General features: G+C 31.2%; 1 protein-coding gene across 5 annotated transcripts in view; it reads right to left on the reverse strand.

Annotated features, from left to right (window-relative positions):
• The window catches only part of LOC143059160 (retinoic acid receptor beta-like), a 43,067-nt gene that overhangs the window by 13,532 nt on the left and 8,211 nt on the right, over positions 1–21,324 (reverse strand). For 2 of the 5 annotated variants that reach the window (XM_076232658.1, XM_076232657.1), the window contains exons 1-3: positions 12,828–12,944; positions 8,365–8,502; positions 7,076–7,248 (exon numbers count right to left, since the gene is read on the reverse strand). In XM_076232658.1, coding sequence (XP_076088773.1) covers positions 7,076–7,248; positions 8,365–8,502; positions 12,828–12,861 — 345 coding nt within the window. In that variant the 5' untranslated portion in view covers positions 12,862–12,944. Of the gene's footprint in view, positions 1–7,075; positions 7,249–8,364; positions 8,503–12,827; positions 12,945–17,406; positions 17,525–21,324 lie in introns of those variants that run through there. The other 3 variants (XM_076232654.1, XM_076232656.1, XM_076232655.1) reach the window with 3 other exon arrangements.

Consider the following 21,324-nt stretch of genomic DNA (forward strand, 5'->3'; position numbering starts at 1 on the left):
ATTGAAACATGTTTACTTATTCTAGTTATGGTAAATATTTGGTCATTGAACTGATCATCAATGGCCTTGTGTCTACCATGTCTACCAGAAAGAACCCTTTGGGCAGTTCATGTATTTCTTTATGGCTGCTTTTCTTGGCATTTTGTAGAGATCTCACAAGATGAAATATTACAAGTTCCATGGATAAGAGAAAGAGTCTCCTCAGAACCTTAATCAACCCAATTTTTTTGGAGAATAGAAGAGAAAACAATGTTCAGTCACCTGCTGAAAACAGAAGGTTAAGTAGGTTGCCAAAAATTAAAACAAATTAAACTAGATGTGTCAAAGCGACACGAATGGCCCCTTCCTTAAAAAGTGAAAAAATCTGCAATTTCAATAACATGTGTGTACACAAACATGATGGTAGTCTCACATATCAAAAATCAGCTCAAAATCTGGAGGCGTATAGAAAAAAAATCTGTATAACTGTGATTTTCAATAATTTATAAAAGTCCAAAGCCCGTAATTTCAGCAAACCTACATTGTAAGCGGAGCAGAATGAAACTTAAACTTGATCTGTAACTCATCATGGTTAACTCACATACCAAAAATCAGCACAATATCTGAAGGTGTTTCGAAAAAAAGTGTGTATAACTGATTTTCAACAATTTCTCGAAGTCCAAAGCCGTAATTTCGGCAAAATTTAGTGGAGTGGAACGAAACTTAAACTTGATCTGTAACTCAACATGGTTAACTTACATACCAAAAATCAGCACATATAATGGTTTGTTGCGGAATGACGGAATTTCGGAATTTCAGAATTAGGGAATTTCGGACAAGGGTAAAACTATATGGCATCGACAACTTCGTTGCGGGGCCATTAAAACAAATTATCAACTAATCCTTAGCCTACGGCCTAGCCAAGATCAGATGTGCATTTCATATTGGGTATATGTTATAGGCTTGTAAAGACAAGAAGATAAACTTTACATAAGTAATACATCTTTGAACTGAAGAAGAGAATGTAGGGCTTCACAATGAATATCAAATATCATGTATAGGTGTTACCGTTTTGAAAAAAAACACTAAAATACACGCTGAAAATGGGCAAAATTTCACGTTATGTTGTTTCATTTAAAATTTCGCTGTTTTTATCAATTGATAGTTAATAAGTGAACTTAATTTGAACTACATTATTGGTTCATTGTTATAGACAATTTTTTTTATCTTTCTTTTACTGTTTGTTGCAACAAAAAATCTTCAGTGGTTACAAAGTTATGATAAAAAGTTGAATACTATGCGCTTGTTATGAAATTTTGTACTTTTGTTTTTAGCTTGCTCAGTGAAGTGATAAAAGAGAACAATAAATCAAATTTATGCTATTATGTGTTTTGTTTTCTCTTCTAGTATACACATTATCAACCAGGTGCTCCGCAGGGCGCAGCTTTATACGACCGCAGAGGTCGAACCCTGAACAGTTGGGGCAAGTATGGACAAAACATTCAAGCGTGATACAGCTCTGAATTTGGATTGTGATCAAATTTTTGACAATACATGGGTTTTTTTTACACAAAACAAATGTCAAGATTTTACAAATCAATTACAGATTTCTTCTTCAAACTTTTTAAATCTAAAATTAAATAGTTGACACAGCATAGGTTTCTGACACAGAATGAATGTGGTCTAATGAACTTAAAAGTTTTTTTTTGCCTTTGAGCAATTCACTAGGCTGTTGAATATGAATCCTCTCAAAAAAATGTTTGAAGAAATTTTCTTTTTATTTATAAAATCTGAAATGAGAAAAATTTACCCCCCCCCCCCTTTTTTTTCACATCCCCGTTTCCCTTTTTCCAAAACTGATATCAATTCAAATTTCTAATGGAGTTTGCAACAATAACTACTCTTTTAAATACATCATAAAATATTAAAATGTAAAATAAAGTGCTTGTTATCACTGAATGGTAAAGATTGGTTGGTAGTAAAAGTGAATATACATTGTTTATTGTATAAAACAATAAAAAAAACTTCATCAGAAACATTTTATATTGGCAAATTTCCAATGAAGTTATTAACATAAAGTTATTGGCAAATAAAAATAGAAAATGACATCATAGTCATGTCTGGCAAATGTCCAACATACACTATCTAAAAACATTTTAGATAAGATAAGGAAAAAAAGCTTCATCAGCAACATTTTATATTGGCAAATTTCCAATGAAGTTATTTACATAAAGTTATTGGCAAATAAAAATAGAAAATGACATCATAGTCATGTCTGGCAAATTTCCAACATATATTATCAACTACTATTCTATACAAAGAAAGATAACTCCAATTGAAAATTAATTGCTATTGCACAATATTGTGCAATTAGATATTTCTTGCTATTGTGCAATACTGTGCAATTGAAAATTTCTTGCTATTGCACAATACTTGATATGGAATCCTGATTTGGACCAACTTGAAAACTGGGCCCATAATCAAAAATCAAAGTACATATTTAGATAAAGCATATCAAATAAGCCCAAGAATTTAATTTTTGTTGAAATCAAACTTAGTTTAATTTTTGACCCTTTGGACCTTAACGTAGACCAATTTGAAAACTGGACCAAAAATTAAGAATTTACATACACAGTTAGATTTGGCATATCAAAGAACCCATTTATTCAATTTTTGATAATTTTGGACCCCCATTTCGACCAACTTGAAAACTAGGCTAATAATTAAAAATCTAAGTACATTTTTAAATTCAGCATATCAAAGAACCCCAAGGATTCCATTTTTGTTAAAATCAAACTAAGTTTAATTTTGGACCCTTTGGACCTTAATGTAGACCAATTTGAAAACGGGACCAAAAATTAAGAATCTACATATATAGTTAGATTCGGCATATCAAAGAACCCCAATTATTCAATTTTTGATGAAATCACACAAAGTTCAATTTTGGACCCTTTGGGCCCCTTATTCCTAAACTGTTAGGACCAAAACTCCCAAAATCAAACCCAACCTTCCTTTTATGGTCATAAACCTTGTGTTTAAATTTCATAGATTTCTATTTACTTATACTAAAGTTATTGTGCGAAAACCAAGAATAATGCTTATTTGGGCCCCTTTTTGGCCCCTAATTCATTAACTGTTATGACCTCAACTCCAAAAATCAATCCCAACCTTCCTTTTGTGGTCATAAACCTTGTGTTAAAATTTCATTGATTTCTATTAACTTATACTAAAGTTATTGTGCGAAAACCAAGAATAATGCTTATTTGGGCCCTTTTTTGGCCCTTAATTCCTAAACTGTTGGAACCAAACTCCCAAAATCAATCCCAACCTTCCTTTTGTGGTCATAAACCTTGTGTCAAAATTTCATAGATTTCTATTCACTTAAACTAAAGTTATAGTGCGAAAACCAAGAAAATGCTTATTTGGGCCCTTTTTGGCCCCTAATTCCTAAAATGTTGGGACCAAAACTCCCAAAATCAATCCCAACCTTCCTTTTGTGGTCATAAACCTTGTTATAAATTTCATTGATTTCTATTCACTTTTACTAAAGTTAGAGTACGAAAACTAAAAGTATTCGGACGACGACGACGCAGACAACAACGCCAACGTGATAGCAATATACGACCAAAAAATTAAAATTTTTGCGGTCGTATAAAAACTACCTCATTTATCAAAATTGTAGTACCCTAGCTGGAAATATATGCCATCAAAGTTGGATATACAAATAAAGTGAAAAAATGTCTTGTCCGTAGACATGCATTCCCTAGTAAACTGGAAGCATAATTACATTAATGTTGCATTGCTAAGTTCCTGTTCTTTTGTAGATATGAAAACACTACTAAAATTTTTTTCTACCATCTATTAATAGAGGAAAAAATTCAAAAATATATGTAAGAATGTCTTGTCCGTAGACACATGTCTTGTCCGTAGACATGTCTTTTTATCAATATTGCTTGGCTTTATGGGTCTTAATTAGTCCTATGTGTTGTTTAAACTTAAAAATATCTTATTTTTAATAAATAAATGGTAATTTAAGTGTTCTCAATTTTTGTAAAATTACTTTACAGGAGTGGATTTTAAAAAGTGTCAGATTATCAGTCATAAAAAGCATACCTTGTTTTACTTCAATATTGTTTATTCCAGTTGCTGCATACCTTAAAAGATTAACTAAATCAAATGAAGAAAAAGTATTTCTCTCTCTCTAACTTTATCTTTTGCATTTCAGTATTAACAGCAGATGAGGAAGTGTCTACGGACAAGACACTTGTACATAACAAGTATTAAATTCAATTATTTGTCTGCTATGGAACTTAAATCTTATTTATAGGTGATGAAAGTTATATATTCAAATTAAAACTCAGTATTTTCAAAATAAATATAGTCACAATTAATTCTAACAGATTTTTTTTTTAACTGAAATTGTCTTGTCCGTAGACATTACCACAATATATTTGTATCCAATTTCCTTGAGTTCAGCCTAATTTGATAGGTAAAATGTATGTTATTTTTTCAAGAGAACACATTCAACTATGTCAAAATTGAGTTTTAATAATAGTTTGATTGTTTTAAACAGTCAGATATATGGATTTCAGTTAAAAGACTGTACGTGTCTTCATTTTGGCTTAATCAATAAATTATTGAGATATCTAAAGAATTATGGGTACATTTTTATATTTTCCAAAATTAAAAAACACCGCTTAAAACTTAATTAGTAACTTTTAATCTTAACTTTAACAATCATCTTTGAAAGCATTTAATTGAATATCAATAAAATGTCTTGTCCGTAGACATTATCAAAAATGTATTTGTTTCCATTTTCCTCGAAGTTAAGCATCATTTGATAGATAAACCTGATAAAATGTATGTTTTTTTTCTTCAAGATTACACTTTCAGCTACATCAAAATTAGGTTTTAATAATGCATTTCATTAAATATGAATACAATGTCTTGTCCATAGACAAAACATATAAATTGTATTGATAAGTTTGATTGTTTATTGTAAGTATATGCATCAAGTTATTTTAATGTTCTATATATACACCAAAAGAAAGGGTTCTTTTGGAAGTTTTGTTATTTATAGATAATTTTAGATACAGTTTTATCAGATAAGATTAATGATCAAAGAAAGCTACTGTTGTTTGAAATAACTGTGAGTCAAACATGTTCTTGTTGTTTTTTTTTCAATTAAAATGTTTGATATTCAATAGTTCTAAACATATTTTGTTGTCTTTGTCATTGACCAAAAATATGTCACTGGTGACCATGTCTTGAAGGCAACCATTAAAGAAAATTATAGTTTTTAAACACCATAAAATTTATTTAATAAAAATATTAAATATTTCTTTCAAAAACTGCATGTAATTATATAAATGCTTCCAGTGTTAGCCCAACGAGGTCAATTTTTCATAATTTAAACCATTTTTGAACCAAAATATCAAAAGAGTTTTTCCCTGAGGTGATACTCATTTTTGACTTCATGTGAAACACAAAATGCACATCTGATTGTGGCTAGGCCGCTAGCCTTATTGTTATTCAGTTCAAAAATTGGATCCTAGTATATTGCACGTCTGCTGCCATTTGTCAAATTTGTTTTTGTCAATCAAATATGTTTTTATTTGGTTTTACACAATACTTGTTAATGAATTTCAGTTTAAGTTATAGTTAGCAGTTGAACAAAAAAAAATAATGTCAAGAACAGTACCAGTGAAAATAAAATCTGCTCAATTTTCAGTGAAAAAAAAAAGAATGCTGAAACAAATTATGGTTGCTTTGAGCTTGGGTACTACATGTATATTTTTCTCTCCTAACTTCTGATTAATTTTAATTAATTTTCTGATGCCTTATTTTCATCAATCCCCAAAATATTTCTAAACATTTCACTGTGTTATACGGTTATACCTAAACCTGATTGATTGCTGAATCACTTTCAACACTTTAACAGCCAGGTTTTTTTTTTGTCAATGAAGCTAGAGTCCTCCTTCAAAGAGCCACTGATATTTCTCAATCTATTCAATTAAGATCAACATCAAGTATGTTAATTTTGCTATAATAATTTGATTTGTTTTAAAGGAGACCAAGAATAAAAGGCAAAATAGGCTTCAGGACATTCCATTCCCCTACATAAATTCCATAGGTCAAATCAGGTCTTGGAAAAATAGACTTTATGAACTCCACTGGCTCCAGGATATCTAGTCAAAGGGTTCAATGCCAATGGATGTCACATCTTTTTCAGTCTATGAGATATTTGTGTAAACACATCAGGTAAATAACCCCTATAACAGCCACTAGCACGTCATAAATCAAACAGTGGTATCAATATGTAAGCTAATGTACAGGTATTTTTGTAGGATGAAAAGTCATGGGTCTCTCCATACAACTAACTAAAGATTTTAGTTGAGGAGAAATGACAAGAACATTCAGAAATGTTTGCTCTGTTTTTATCAATGCAATAATTGCCACTGGATAGGTGTTGTAAAAATAATACATCTCATTTGAAAATCTGATAGCATTGTAATTTGTATGTGTGCAGGATTTTTTGAAATCAGTTATTGATCTTGCATATATATGTGTCCATTTTCAAACAATCGCAATAATAAGGGCACAAAAACATTTCAGAATTTACAGCAGCATGGATTCATTTATTCTAGTGCATGGAAATATTTTATTTTCTTGGATATTTAATTAATTTGATTCCATGGTTTTAGCAAAGTTTACAAACCTTTTGAACATTTAAGTTTGAGGTTAACCTGCTTGAACATTTCTACATCATACATGCATGTGTACCCATGAATTCCACAAAATTTGGTATTCCACGTTTAATCAATACGTTATTTGGATTGGATAAGTTTGCTATACTAATGAGCAAATAATATTCATAGGTAATAGTAAAACTGCTATAAAGGTCACCTGTTTAAAGTTTTTTTAGAGAAAATTTGTCTTTTCAAGTCACTCATTTTTTGCCTGTTTTCAGTTTTCTGTTTGTGCAATACTTTTTAACTTTAAACTTTAATGCATAGGTCAAAACTCTGAAAAAAGTGTGTAAGGCCAGTTTTATTTTGTCTCCTATCAATATTCTGTACATTGTATGTATACCCACCTTGCATCCTTCACAGGAACTAACTCCATAATGATAGCCTGATGACTTATCACTGCATACCACACATGGCTTGTAGATTCTAGGTGGGGGTGGGGGTGAGGGGGACATGCTTGGATCGGACATGGTCGCTGGACTCTGCATCTCATACATTCCCTGAGTGTCAAACATTGGACCTGAAATTATACTTCACATTGAGACAACACCACATTTATGCATTGTCCTTTGTAGTCTTTAAATACAAAAGCTGTGGAAGCAGGAAAATTTAGCATTTTTCTTCAATTTACACAATTCATGCAAATGCCAAAAATAATTACATACATTTATCATATACTTAGACTAAATAACATATGATTTTTACCGTATGATAATAGCATTAAATTAACGTATTTTCCATATTTTTCGAATTGGTGCTTAGCGGGCTGATATGAAAAGTTTATCACATGCTTCGATTGTTATCACATGCCTTTCCGCAACGTTATCGCATGGCATTCCGGTGATACTCGGCAAATTCCGGAAAATACACCTCAATGCTACGTTTTCAGTGAAAAACATCACAAAGTAGTGTACAAAACAATTATTTGGATAGTGGAAAGTATATTGTGTAAAAAACCCAAAATAAATGCATTTTTAAAAGTTTCAAACATAATTTAGAAAGCAACTTTTATAAAATTTGACTTTTCCAAACAGTGTTCATTATGTAGATTGTTAAATTAATTTTTTTTTGTCGATTCATCCATATTAAAATGTTTTTCTTCTCTTTTGATGCATATGATAGAAAGATTTCATATCGAATGTACTAAATTTGGGGTCCGACGTTCGTGAACGTTCACTCTTTGAACTTCTATTTGGGAACCACATGCAAGGATCTGTATTCAATATATGAATCTTTTATGTTTCTCTATTGTTGAAGCATATGATAAAAAGATCATAACATGTCATTTTTCATATCGCATGTATTATCAGCCCTCGGTCAATATCAGCCCTCGAGCCATTCGGCTCTTGGGCTGATATTGAACCTAGGGCTGATAATACATGCGATATGAAAAATGCCATGTAATAATCTGATAGTATCACATTTTTTAATTGTGACCAATTTGGTACACATATATTTTTTTAAATCTATTTGATTGAATTTGAGATCAAAATTGAATTTAACAAATGATCCTAACTTCATTTTAACCAGCATTGGCCATAGGGCTTGTGGTTTATATTGAAAACTGACCACTGAATCTATACCATATGAATGTTCTTGAATACATATTATGTTTTCTATTGTTTTTGGTACTCACTTTTGAGTTGCTGGTTGTTAGGCAACATATAACCAGACTTTTGAGCAAATAAATAATGTTCATAAGCTGAGTGAGATCCGACATAGCTGCCATTCTGAGGTTCTAAGCTGTATGGTGAGTGGTCTGCATTGATGGGTGCTGAAATTGAAAAGTATAAGAGGTCAATATAAAATAAGGCGATGATATAGTATGGCTGCCAGTGAGACTATTCAAGAGACTCCAATTCACATACATGTCAGTATCTACATGTATAGGTCACCATACAAACTTCACCAATAAAAAAAAATCCATAAAATATACCATATTTGTTTTTCGTTCATTTTTTTACATAAATAAGGCCGCTAGTTTTCTTGTTTGAATTGTTTTACATTGACATATCTGGGCCTTTTATAGCTGACTATGCGGTATGGGCTTTGCGCATTGTTGAAGGCTGTACAGTGACCTATAGTTGTTAATGTCTGTGTCATTTTGGTCTTTTGTGGATAGTTGTCTCATTGGCAATCATACCACATCTTCTTTTTTATACAATCCACAAAAGAGATCTAGACATGAAAAAATTTTGACAACTCAAATGATATCTTTACTGGGGAAGCCACATGTTTAATTAATTTTTATTCATGTTTTTTAAATCAGTATCAATTCTGAATAAAATTACCCCAAAATTTATGAATAGATAATTATCATATATACAATGTACCTGTATGTATTAATGTTTTTTATATTTGTATGATTCAAGGTTAAAAAATTGAGGGCAAATTCTTTAGGTCAATGATCTGAACACCCAATTAACCACCGTAAACATAAACTCCACTGTACCAATAAAAATTCATACTTTTGTTGTTACATCGTTGACAAAGGATGAAGAATTAACCAATATATAAATACCATTATTTGGTTATAAAGTTTCAAAAATAGTAAAATTATTCAAGCATTTAAAAAAAGTTATGCTAATATTATTGATAAATGACTGGTTAATATCATCTTGACAATAGAGTAGAAAGGTCATGTGTAATATTACTATGGGGTCATAAAAATATATGTGGAAATTAACATACATTTGTACTCAACCTAATGCACATGTCGAGTGTACCAACTTTATAATGTATTTCGTGGTTATAAATTTACCCCAAATAAAAATGTTCAAAGTAGATTTTTTCAGCAGTATTTTATGCAAAATTTCACAAAATCATATCATTTCAATAAACATGATAAAAATATCTTAAAAATTCTACCTATTAATATATGGCTATATATATAAGCATCTTTTGAAAATATTTTAAAAATTTGTTCCATCATACATGTAGTCTATATATATATATTTATTCATTATTCATAGCTTCCCTCAGGAGAGCTCTTGGAATACATGTACATGACGTTGAACACTTCCTATAGACGGGTTTATCTATAACTGACCTAGAAAACATGGGCGCATCCATTAACCTCTCACGTGACCGATCCGCCATTACAACCGTGAAAAATAACGCACGTGTATTGATCAAAACATTATCGATTTTCTGTTTACATTTGTATTTCCTTAATTTTCTTATTTATTTTACTATGAATACTGCTGAAAGTTAAAAAAAGGTAGAAGTATTTCTTGTGCAGTTAAAAGTTGTACTATTAATCGTAGAAAATTTCAGATGTGGAAAAACTCAATAAATAAAATATGTAAATATACAAGTTGTGCCGACTACACACAATATGTTTTTTTTTTAAATAAAACTTGATACACTGGCAGACGAATGTTGACACGTCGTCAAACTTAAATTATCTATGAAAATTATTCCGATGATTACAGTTCATCTGCCTCTGTTTGTATAGAATACCTACACATCAGATGCGGATCCAGGATTTTGAAAAGGGGGAACCATGGGTCCCCAAACAAGATACAATTTGTAGTGGAATTGGTAAAATAAAATGGATTCACCATGAATGAAGCTTCATAAGGGGGCTCGGGCACCCTCCTCAATCCGTTCCTGCACATTCCTTTAGATAATAACAACGAAACCTACCCCCGAGGCCACATGCAGTGTTACGTAGTTATAATCTGATGCATATCAACCAAGTATGAAGAGAAGATTTTTTTTATACATAGATGACTATCTTTATGCTTCAAAATGGACAACATAAACTCAGACAAACATATTGCTAACAGACGAGTGAAGAGACGAGTATATAACATGTATAAGGAGCTCAAACTTTAATAAAAGGGGGAAACCAGGTTATAGAGTATAGACATATTACGCATCGTTCTGATGAGGTTAACACTTAGTTTGATATTTGGTTATTTGTGATGGCGCTTTCATATTTCGAAAATAAGCGGCTTGTAAAATATTTTATTCAGAGGTGTCAGTTCTTGTTGAAAAACTTAGTTTTTGCAAACAGCTGCATCCAGAGACAAATCCCAACAACACTTACTATTAAGGGCACTTCACTATAAACCTCGTCTTGATGGTCCATATATGAAGGCATGTGTGCTTAAAGTATATAGCTATAGGAAGATGTGGTGTGCACATGTACTATATACATCGTGAATTTATAGAGGGGTCTTATACCAATAGGTCTTCGACACATCAAGTTAATCCCGCACCCGGAGGCGGACTTCCGCTCGCCCGTAAACAAAGATATGTACTACATTTTGTAGTTCAGTGAAATGGATGTCAAACTAAACTCCTAAGCATATATAAATGAACTAACTTTAAAAACATCATACAAGATTATAAACAAAGGCCTTAGGGTCCTGACTTGGATCAGGTGCAAAAATGCGGCGGGGTTAAACATGTTTAATTAATGAGACACCGGACACCTGGCCTAAAACACACTTATACTTTTAATAATTTTAATCTCCATTACTTATCTAATTACTTTATTATTTATTCTGTAATTTACCGAGATCAAGTACGCTTCACATTCTTGTGTTTACGTTAATTGCCTGCGATCTGAGAGATAGATGTATATCTTGTTTACATTTTTTCACGGTTGTAATGGCGATCGCTACTACCACGACGCCTAGGAGTCGCATCACAAACTAAGGCAGATAATTGGAAAAACCTGTCTATAGATCAGGATTAATTGAGATGTGTCCCTACATGAACTTAACAACCTTAAACATAGTTGTGGGAGTATACTAATGACAATTCCAAGTCTTTCGAGAGAGCCACCAATCTTCTTTGTAGAATAGACAAACCAAAGAGATATCTGCAGCTTGTTGTTGGAGTTAAATTTGTCCTTACAAGGCCTCCAAAGTGGCCTTTCTAGTTAAAACTCCTGTTTTTATACCAGATATTGGTTAGAATTTCCTGTGCTGCCTTTTGAGACAATGTGGATATTAATACCTCAACTGATTGAAGGAAATTAATGACTAGTTTCCTAAAGTCTGCATCAGAACTTCCAACTATATAGTCAAAATGGACAAGAAGAGACTACAGAACAAAAACAAGATTTAATAATTAACAACTAAAAAAGTCGGAAAAGGAGGGTCATTTTAACTTTTAGGTTTCTCTTACAAGTTGCAGCATGAAGTGTTAGAATCAATAACATGTCACCACTCAGTATGTTTGTACTGGTAATTCCCCTAGTATCCAAAGGACCCCACAAGAGCTGCGAGAATAACGCAGAATCCATGTGCAATCACCATTGAGATTAACGTAGATATGTTACTAAGGTATTTACAACAATATTTACAAGGACAACCCCAACCTCAAAGGGAGTACTAGGACACCGGGAAGACTGTTATTAAGTTGCAGGTTGAAGTACTCAGAGAGAACAACTGTGACACTCAACAGGATCTTCAGGTCAAAGCAAATGCAACCATGGACCTCAGCACTGTAGCCATTGTTCTTAATCACTAGACCAAGAACCCACACTTCGTCATCATAGCTTATTATGGTAAATGCTAAAAATGCTCCAATATTTCTTACAATTTTGAGATAAAAACAGCTTATACCTCAATTTGTGTGTTTCATTTTATCTGAAATGGTGGATAATACTTGAATTAAGTAATCCACTAATTAATGGTTATTCCTGACCTGTTAATGAGCAGGAATCATCCTCTGCCTTAGACCAAATAATTATGACGTCTTGAAATGCTATTTTACTTTTTTTCTTTGAAGCCTTACATCATGTATAATAACCTTTCAAGCAGTCATAATTATTTGGCCTACCTCTGCCGGAGTTTGACAAATTTGATTTTTTTTCTTAAATTCGTACTTTCTATCAATGGATATTATAATTTAACTAACCTTAACAGTAAAAACAAATGAAAAAAAAACAATATACATTCAAATGATCTTTGGATATTCTTTTCACTATCAAAATAAAATTCGCGAAAATTGTAAACATCAGAAGAGATTTCCAAAATGTCATTTCAACATCATCTATACATGAAAATGAAGATTATTTCAACAGAAACTAAGACTAAAATAATTTGATAACAATCCTTCATAGCCTCCGTGGATTCTTACAGTTTTCTTTCGACTTCTCTTCATGCTTTTCCATGTTTTTTTGCGTCCAAAAAGTATCACAACCATCACTTCGTGTCGGCCATTGTTTATCTCGGAACAGTAACAGGGGAGGTAATTTTATAAATCTATGGAAATCAAAGCGCTGAAAATACTATTAGATTACCTAACGTAACTATCTACATATATAAATAGACCCACTGCACTATTCCATTGAGGTCATAAAAATACTTTTAAATTGACAATATGAAACCATGTTATCATTTTAAACTTATTTTAATTTTGGATAATTTATCTATTTCTGTAATCATTCTTTAAAATACTAGTACAGATCAGTACAGTATAAAAAAAATATGTGTTTACAGTAATGGCAGAAAAATAAATAAAAGTAAAAGCAACAAGGAACTGGATATTTACTTTAAAAAAAATATTTTTAACAATACATTTAACAAAATCACAACTTTAACTATTTTTTTATATCTATCTATCAAGAACATTTCTAATGTTCTTTTTCCTGTCAAAATAATTATGCTTAGCACTTTATATTGCACAACCTCATCATCTCATTGATTTAGAAATGTCGATTACAACATTGCAACACTTTTCTTTGCTGGTCAATTATTATGATGATTACTCATTAAAGTCAATAATTTACACAAATTTACAGATTTTTATTCTACCTATATTTGTTCAATATCATTGCTTTTGGGTTTCTGTTTCATTGACGAAAAATGTACCTATTCTCCTTTAAATGATTAAAATCATATCTGTTTGATTTACCCCTTATCAAAATAGGTGTTATAAAACACTGAAAAGTAAAAAATATAGATGGGGAAATTAATAAAACATAAAAATATATATAAAAGAACAAAATTATTCACTGAAAATATGTTCTTAAAGATGTTTATTTTTAAGTTTTATTTTATTTTCCTTGATATAAATGGACCAAGGTAAAAAAAAAGGTTGCAATATTTCTATGGATTTTATTTTGAAACTAACCAGACAAATAGTACAACACGGCATTTAGTATAAGGACCATCTAGTAAAGAAAAGTAATACAAAAATTGTGACCCTGTTATTACTTATACAATGAATACAATGGAATACTTATACAGGCTATAGAGAGGATGTTACATAAGGAATCACCCACAACCACCAGAATTCCCTTAACACATTTTTTTCTGGATGTTATTGGTGCGAAAACTGGGTTGCTGAGTCAAAGTTTAATTAGATCAATAACCTTAGAAAAAATAAGTTTATATTATAATTAACACAAAGTTTAGTAATTTTTCTTCTAATTTCAACCAAATATTTGGTATTCCATTTAGGTCTATCACTAGGCATGATTATGTACCATTCAAATTGATATAAAGTTTACAAAGGTTAGGATAATAGTTCAATTATATGATTCACGGAAGTGTATAGCAAAAAAATTTAATTGGAACATTGTAACCAATCAAATTCAAATAGTTGTAGATATATGTCAATCATATCAGCACTATTGTATAATTATCTTCAAAAGATATTTTTAATTCAATCACCTTTGTTGGTGACTGTTACTACTGTAAGTTTTAAACATTGATTTACACAGAAACAAGATTGTGTCCATATATTACATGGATGCAGGCAGTCAGGATTCTACTTCGTCAAAATTATCTCCCCATTACGCCAGTTCATTTTCACAATCGTAGAAATGGAAGCCATTGTAGGGATGATGCACTGCCAATTTTGCTCTCGGAAACCGATAAATTTATCCACATTGCACCATTACGATCCTTATATGTCAGTTGTATTTTAAAAGACAAATGTATCAACTAGCTAATGAGCATCAGTTAAAATAATGATCTTGTCTGCATTGATTCAACTTAAAACTATTGTCTGATAGGTTGTCAGGTGGAATTTTGGAAAATTCATAAACATTTAAAAAAATTCTAATTAAATATTGCGTGGAAAGCCAGACTAGATTTTTTTAGTGGCTGAAGACTATAAACCCTAGTTTTCACACACAAAAAATGTAATTTTTCGAAGATATGCATTTTCATGATCCAACTTGAAAGATTGTCGTCAAGTACATGTACTTTCAGTAAAAAAATAGCTATTCCAACACACCTACTCTGTTTTTGTGATTCATTAGATAGGTATTTCACTTGACCCATTTATGTTATAAAGTCAACCTGTAGCTTTGATATATAAAAATGATAGAATCTGAAGCAAGACGATGTATGAAATATTCTTGCTTTGTACGATATCAAGACAAAATATTCAACTCAAACAAACCCTAACATAAAAAGGTGCACTCGATTTTCTCTTTTCGATACAATTGTTACCCATTTTTTAGAATTTTTTCTTGAGTCACATAATGGAAGGGCAGACACGAAAATTACTGAACTATACTAGATTTATATGTTTTCCGTCTGTGGTATTTTTTTTTTAAAAATCAGAGGTTATGCATTTTCTACATCCTACTTGAAAGATACCCACAGTGAATTGAATGCATTTCAACCATGAAACTATGTCAAATAAATTCAAGTTAATGCTTTTGATCATGGTTGTTTTTGTCAAAGTTGAAGTTCAATGACAACTTGAAACTTAGTACACATGTTCCCTATGATATGATCTTTCTAATGACAAATTACTAAGAGTTTTGACCCCCAATTTCATGGTCCACTGAATATAGAAAATGATAGTGTGAGTACATGCCTGCAGTCGGAAACCCAGTTGAAATAGAACAAAAGAATCGAAGCTCTTTGTTAGAGAAGGCAATAAATGCTTACTGTAATGTTTATAGTGACAAAAATTTTAAAAGTTAATAGAAACAAACAAAATTACAATTTTCTTCTCAATTACGAAGGGTTTTATTTCAAAAACACAATTTGCATAAGTTTTCAATTTATTTAGTACATAGTTAAGCAGAACAATTAGATATCAAGTCGACGACATGAAAATTGTTAAAAATTGACTATAAAGGACAATAACTCTTTAGGGGTCAATTGACCATTTTGGTCATGTTTGACTTATTTTTAGGTCTTACTTTGCTGTACATTATTGCTGTTTACAGTTTATCTCTATCTATAATAATAATCAAGATAATGACAAAAAACTGCAAAATTTCCTTAAAGTTACCAATTCAGGGGCAGCAACCTAACAACAGAATGTCCGATCAGTCTGCAAATTTCAGGGCAAATAGATCTTGACCTGATAAACAATTTAACACAGTCAGATTTGATCTAAATGCTTTGGTTTTTGAGTTATAAGCCAAAAACTGCATTTTACCCCTATGTTCTATTTTTACCCGTGGCGGCCATCTTGGTTGGATGGCCGGGTCACCGGACCCATTTTTTAAACAAAATACCCAAAAGATGATTGTGGCCAAGTAGTTTCAGAGGAGAAGATTTTTGTAAAGATTACTAAGATTTAGAAAAATTGTTAAAAATTGACTATAAAGGGCAATAACTTCTAAAGGGGTCAACTGACCATTTCGGTCATTTTGACTTATTTGTAAATCTTTCTTTGCTGAACATTATTGATGTTTACAGTTTATCTCTATCTATAAAAATAATCAAACAGCAAAATTTCTTTAAAATTACCAATTCAGGGGCAGCAACCCAACAATGGGTTGTCCGATTCATTTGAAAATTCCAGGGCAGATAGATCTCGACCTGATAAACAATTTTACCCCTGGTAGATTTGCTCTAAATGCTTTGGTTTTTGTGTAAAAGTTAAAAACTGCATTTTACCGCTATGTTCTATTTTTAGAAATGGTGGCCATCTTGGTTGGTTGGCCGGGTCACGGGACACACTTTTTAAACTAGATACCCCAATGATGATTGTGGACAAGTTTGGTTTAATTTGGCACAGCAGTTTCAGAGGAGAAGATTTTTGTAAAAGATAACTAAGATTTACGAAAAATGGTTAAAAATTGACTATAAAGGGTAATAACTCCTAAAGGGGTCTACTGACCATTTTGGTCCTTTGACTTATTTCTAAATCTTACTTTGCTGAACATTTTTGTTGTTTACAGTGTATCTTTATCTATAATAATATTCATGATAATAACCAAAAACAGCAAAATTTCCTTAAAATTACCCATTCAGGGGCAGCAACCTAACAACGGGTTGTCAGATTTAACTGAAAATTTCAGGGACAATAGATCTTGACCTGATAAACAACTTAACCGCAGTCAGATTTGCTTTAAATGCTTTTGTTTTTGAATTATAAGCCAAAAACTACATTTTACCCATATGTTCTATTTTTAGCCATGGCGGCCATTTTGGTTGGTTGGCTGGGTCACCGGACACATTTTAAACTAGATACCCTTATAATGATTTTGGCCATGTTTGGTTAAATTTGACCCAGTAGTTTCAGAGAAGATTTTTGTAAAAGTTAACGACGCCGGACGCAAAAGCGATGAGAAAAGCGCACTTGGCCCTTCCCTCCAGGTGAGCTAAAATTATGATTCAACACGAAATACCATCTTTATTTAATTTTCGTACATGCACTGTGATGGCCTCTCCCCCAAACCTCACATTTAAATGGTAAAAGTCCCTTCAGTTTGTTTGGAATTAAAAACTTATTTTCTTACTTGTATAATCCTCAAAAGGGAAACTGCTGATACACGATTCTAATGTCTGCTGGGAACACTGGGAATGTTCGGCTGTCAAAAACAAATCGTCAAACTCCATAATGATGCAGGACTAATTTATTGAAACTTTTTTAAAACTGTCTTTGCTATATTTTTTGTGCAACTGACATTCAGCTTGCCTTCACATTTGAATCATATTGTGCAATATCCACAATAAAATCCAAGCACTTTGAATAATTACATAAGAATATTTGTAATCCGACAACGGAAGAAAAATTTGACATTTATTATTTTCCAAAGTTTCATGGCATTTCCCGTCAAACTCATTAATCAAGATTTTAAAATTCCAGATCACTTTTTTTTCAACTAATATTTCAAAATTTTTTTTAAACAATTATTTTTTCATAGGCACACTCGTCACTTTCCTTGGATATCAGCTGTCATAGAAACATATGTTATATTTTACACATAACGTAAAAACCAATCCCAATTTTTGAAATGATGAATATAGGTGGGTTTTTTCGCATATATCTTCACAAAAAATTAACATAAAATTCTGGCATCTAATCTCTTCCTGTATTCTAATTTTAATCCAAATAAAATTGAATATATATTGCAAAACTGCACTGCACAATTAAAAGTCCCAAAAAATTAACATTTATGAAAAACTACAGTAGAGAAACACTTTTATTTTTTGTAATCTCATACTGGTCAGCTACTAGGTAGAAGTCAGAGTGACCTATACTAGTATACATAAATAAATATATATATTTATGACTGTTATGCACTGAGTTTATAGTGGGGGAGGGAGATTTTCTAATTTCAAATAGAATATTGTGACTTATTCACACAATTAAATTAAATTAGTATACTAAATTCAATAACTGCATTCTCGAAATTTAATTTAAATATTTCATTATCATTTAGATAACCAAATAATACAATGAATATTTTATTTTTATAAATACCCCTTACTCTGTCCCCATACAAAAATGACCAAAAGTAATTTATGCCCTTTAGGTATAATGTAACATTTAGAATTATTACACAAATCAAAGTAATTGGCAGGAATTGAGTGGTCACGCTTGACTAATATTATAAGTTGTTTCCCTTTATTGCTGTGTGAAAATACATGTAAATATGACAAATAATATTACATGTTTTTATACAATACTTAAGCCAAAGTCAATACACAATTCTATATATAGTAAATTATGTACATGATTTAAAATTTGTCTATGTCTGGGTCCTAAAACATGATATATTTCTGGACATCCAGTCTGGGTTGAAAAATAATTATATAATTAGACCTTTTTTTACTTATAATGTATCATTAATCAATACCATAATTGCCAAAAAAAATATCCCCCATTTATCCCTAACTCAAACCAAATATAAATCTAAGTATGAGAATTTTACATTGTTTTTGTATATAAGATATAATAAAAAAATATCCTGTATGAGGAAGAATAAAATCTTGTTTCAAAATAGAACTCGCCAAGGCAGCAACCATTTGATTTTCTAGGGGGCTATGGATTTTTGTTCCAGACAAACTTTTTTTTTGGCGTCAAGTCAAATTGAAAACAATTTTTTTTTAATTTTAGCATTAAATACAGTGGCAGCTTCATTAACAAATTATTTTTTTCTCCAAAAACTGGAAACAAACCCCTTTTTTCCAAAAATATCCATAGCCTGGCCCCCCTCTAGAAAATCAAATGGTTGCTGCCTTATAGGTTCTATTCTGAAATCCTTAAATCTAAACTCCAAAATAATTGATCCCATTTTCAGATTATATCTAAAAGCATGCAGAAAGTCACCAACACATACTATTTCAAATTCTAAAATGCCAACATATGAACATAGTAAAGATAACTCTGTAAAGTCAGCTAAACGTTTTAATTACGTTGGGTTGTAAGGGGGATATTAAGATTCCCAATGACCAAAATTGGTGTTTGCCAAACTGCTATATAACCAGTGTAATTTTTCTGACAAAATGGTTGGTTCAAAATTTTTGAAATTTTTGAATTTTTATTAAAGGTTCAAAGTAAATACTTTGTCAAAATTTTATGAAAATTAAACGAGCCAAATTAATTTTAGTGAAAGTGTTGGGTACCACCTTAACTATCAAAATATGAAAAAACAATTCTCTCATTTGTTGTCAAACATGACACAATTTTTTCTCATTTGTGTCAAACAAATTGACACAAATATCATGGATACATCTTTCTTCCCATTCTAGTTCAAGCTGACAATCCATCAATATGAAGGCAAACCTTAAAATTATTAAACATTTGTTTTCAGATCATCCTAAATTGTGCCATTCAGTTCTGACTTCAATCCTACTAAATAATTTTCAAGGAAATACTTTTACATCAATGAAATGTAGAAGTGAAAGATTTCATTAAAAACATCAAATTCTAAGGATATTGACATCAACTTCCAATGAAACATCATTTCTTTTACACAATAATTTGATTTTCTTGTGAAATTGTTCATTCTATTGGTTTTAAACTATTACATGCAACAGAATGGTAAAGTATAAAATTTTACACTAGCAAATTCAATTCTTTTGATGGCTATAAATCAATAAGGATTTTATTTTATATAACTCTGCTCAAGGACAATTGTTTTCTTCAATTCTACATATCACCATTGCATAAAGGAGGGTCTCAATGGAGGAGTTCTACTTTTCTGTATTTCTTTGGTAAATTTCTCTATCAACCATTTTCCACCATTGTTATATATGTTGTCCATTATTCACTTTTCTTTTTATTATAGAACTCCATTTTTAAAAATTTTATTATTCTTTTAGTTGATCATGTTGATTTTTCTCTTGACTTTAATTTAAGGTGGTACCTAACACTACAGGGAGATAACTCTGTAAAGTCAGCTAAAAGTTTTAATTACATTGTGATGTAAAAGGAATATTAAGCTTCTCAATGATCAAAATTTAAGGAGTTCTATTTTTCTGTCTTTTTATTTTAGCTCATTCTATTTTTTTTCTTTTCTTTTTCCTTATTATTCTCTATTCTATATATTTTAGCACCCCACAATTCTCTTTTCCAGATTGTTTAGTCCATCATTTTCTGAAGCATTCTCTGATCTATATTTTTATGGCCACTTTTCTATAGCCTTCAATATTTTGCCCTTCTTCACTAATCTGTTAACCCCCTCCCCATCCTCATAAATGCCCATCCTCATAAATGCCAGTTTTTAATTCACACTAAGAGTCCATTATCTAGGTGACATTACTAGAGATGATATATTTCTGTCTGTTAATTTTGAAATGGATTATTAAGACTTACACAGTAATAGAAGAAAAAAACAAGCAATAAGTCATCAAATATTCATATTTAATATGAAGATTAATTTGACTTACATATGACATTGAAAATAAATACATACAAAATAAATAATTGTTTTTGAAAAGGATGGAAGCATTAATAGATTTAAGAAATAATTCTTTTATGTAAATGCTTTATGTTAATTTTACCATTGGTATATAGTCATTATATTTGTAGCAACCCTCAGAGTTCGCGAAAATTTTTTTTTTCCTTGGTGGTCCTTGAACATTCTGCTGGTCCTCACTATTAATTCTATTGAAAAATACTAAAATTGTGTCAGTCCTATGGAAAATTTTGGTGGTAAAATCATGAGGACCACCACTTTTCGAGAACTCTGAACCCTGTGCAGGATTTTCATTGCATGTTTCAGGATCTGAAGCAGGATCATCTCATGGGTCATATTTGATATTGGAATAAACTTACAATGATTTAAAGCTCAAGTCTGTTCATGGGTCATATTTTGATTATCGCCTCTAACTACCACGACTTAAGCTAAAGACCTGAAGCATTGGCCTGCTTGTGAATCAAATTTGATCTTGGCTTTTTCTTACCATGACCTAAGATCAGGGTCTGA

The sequence above is a fragment of the Mytilus galloprovincialis genome, chromosome 14, assembly GCF_965363235.1.
Source record: "Mytilus galloprovincialis chromosome 14, xbMytGall1.hap1.1, whole genome shotgun sequence".
In the NCBI taxonomy this organism is placed as follows: Eukaryota; Metazoa; Mollusca; class Bivalvia; order Mytilida; family Mytilidae; genus Mytilus; species Mytilus galloprovincialis.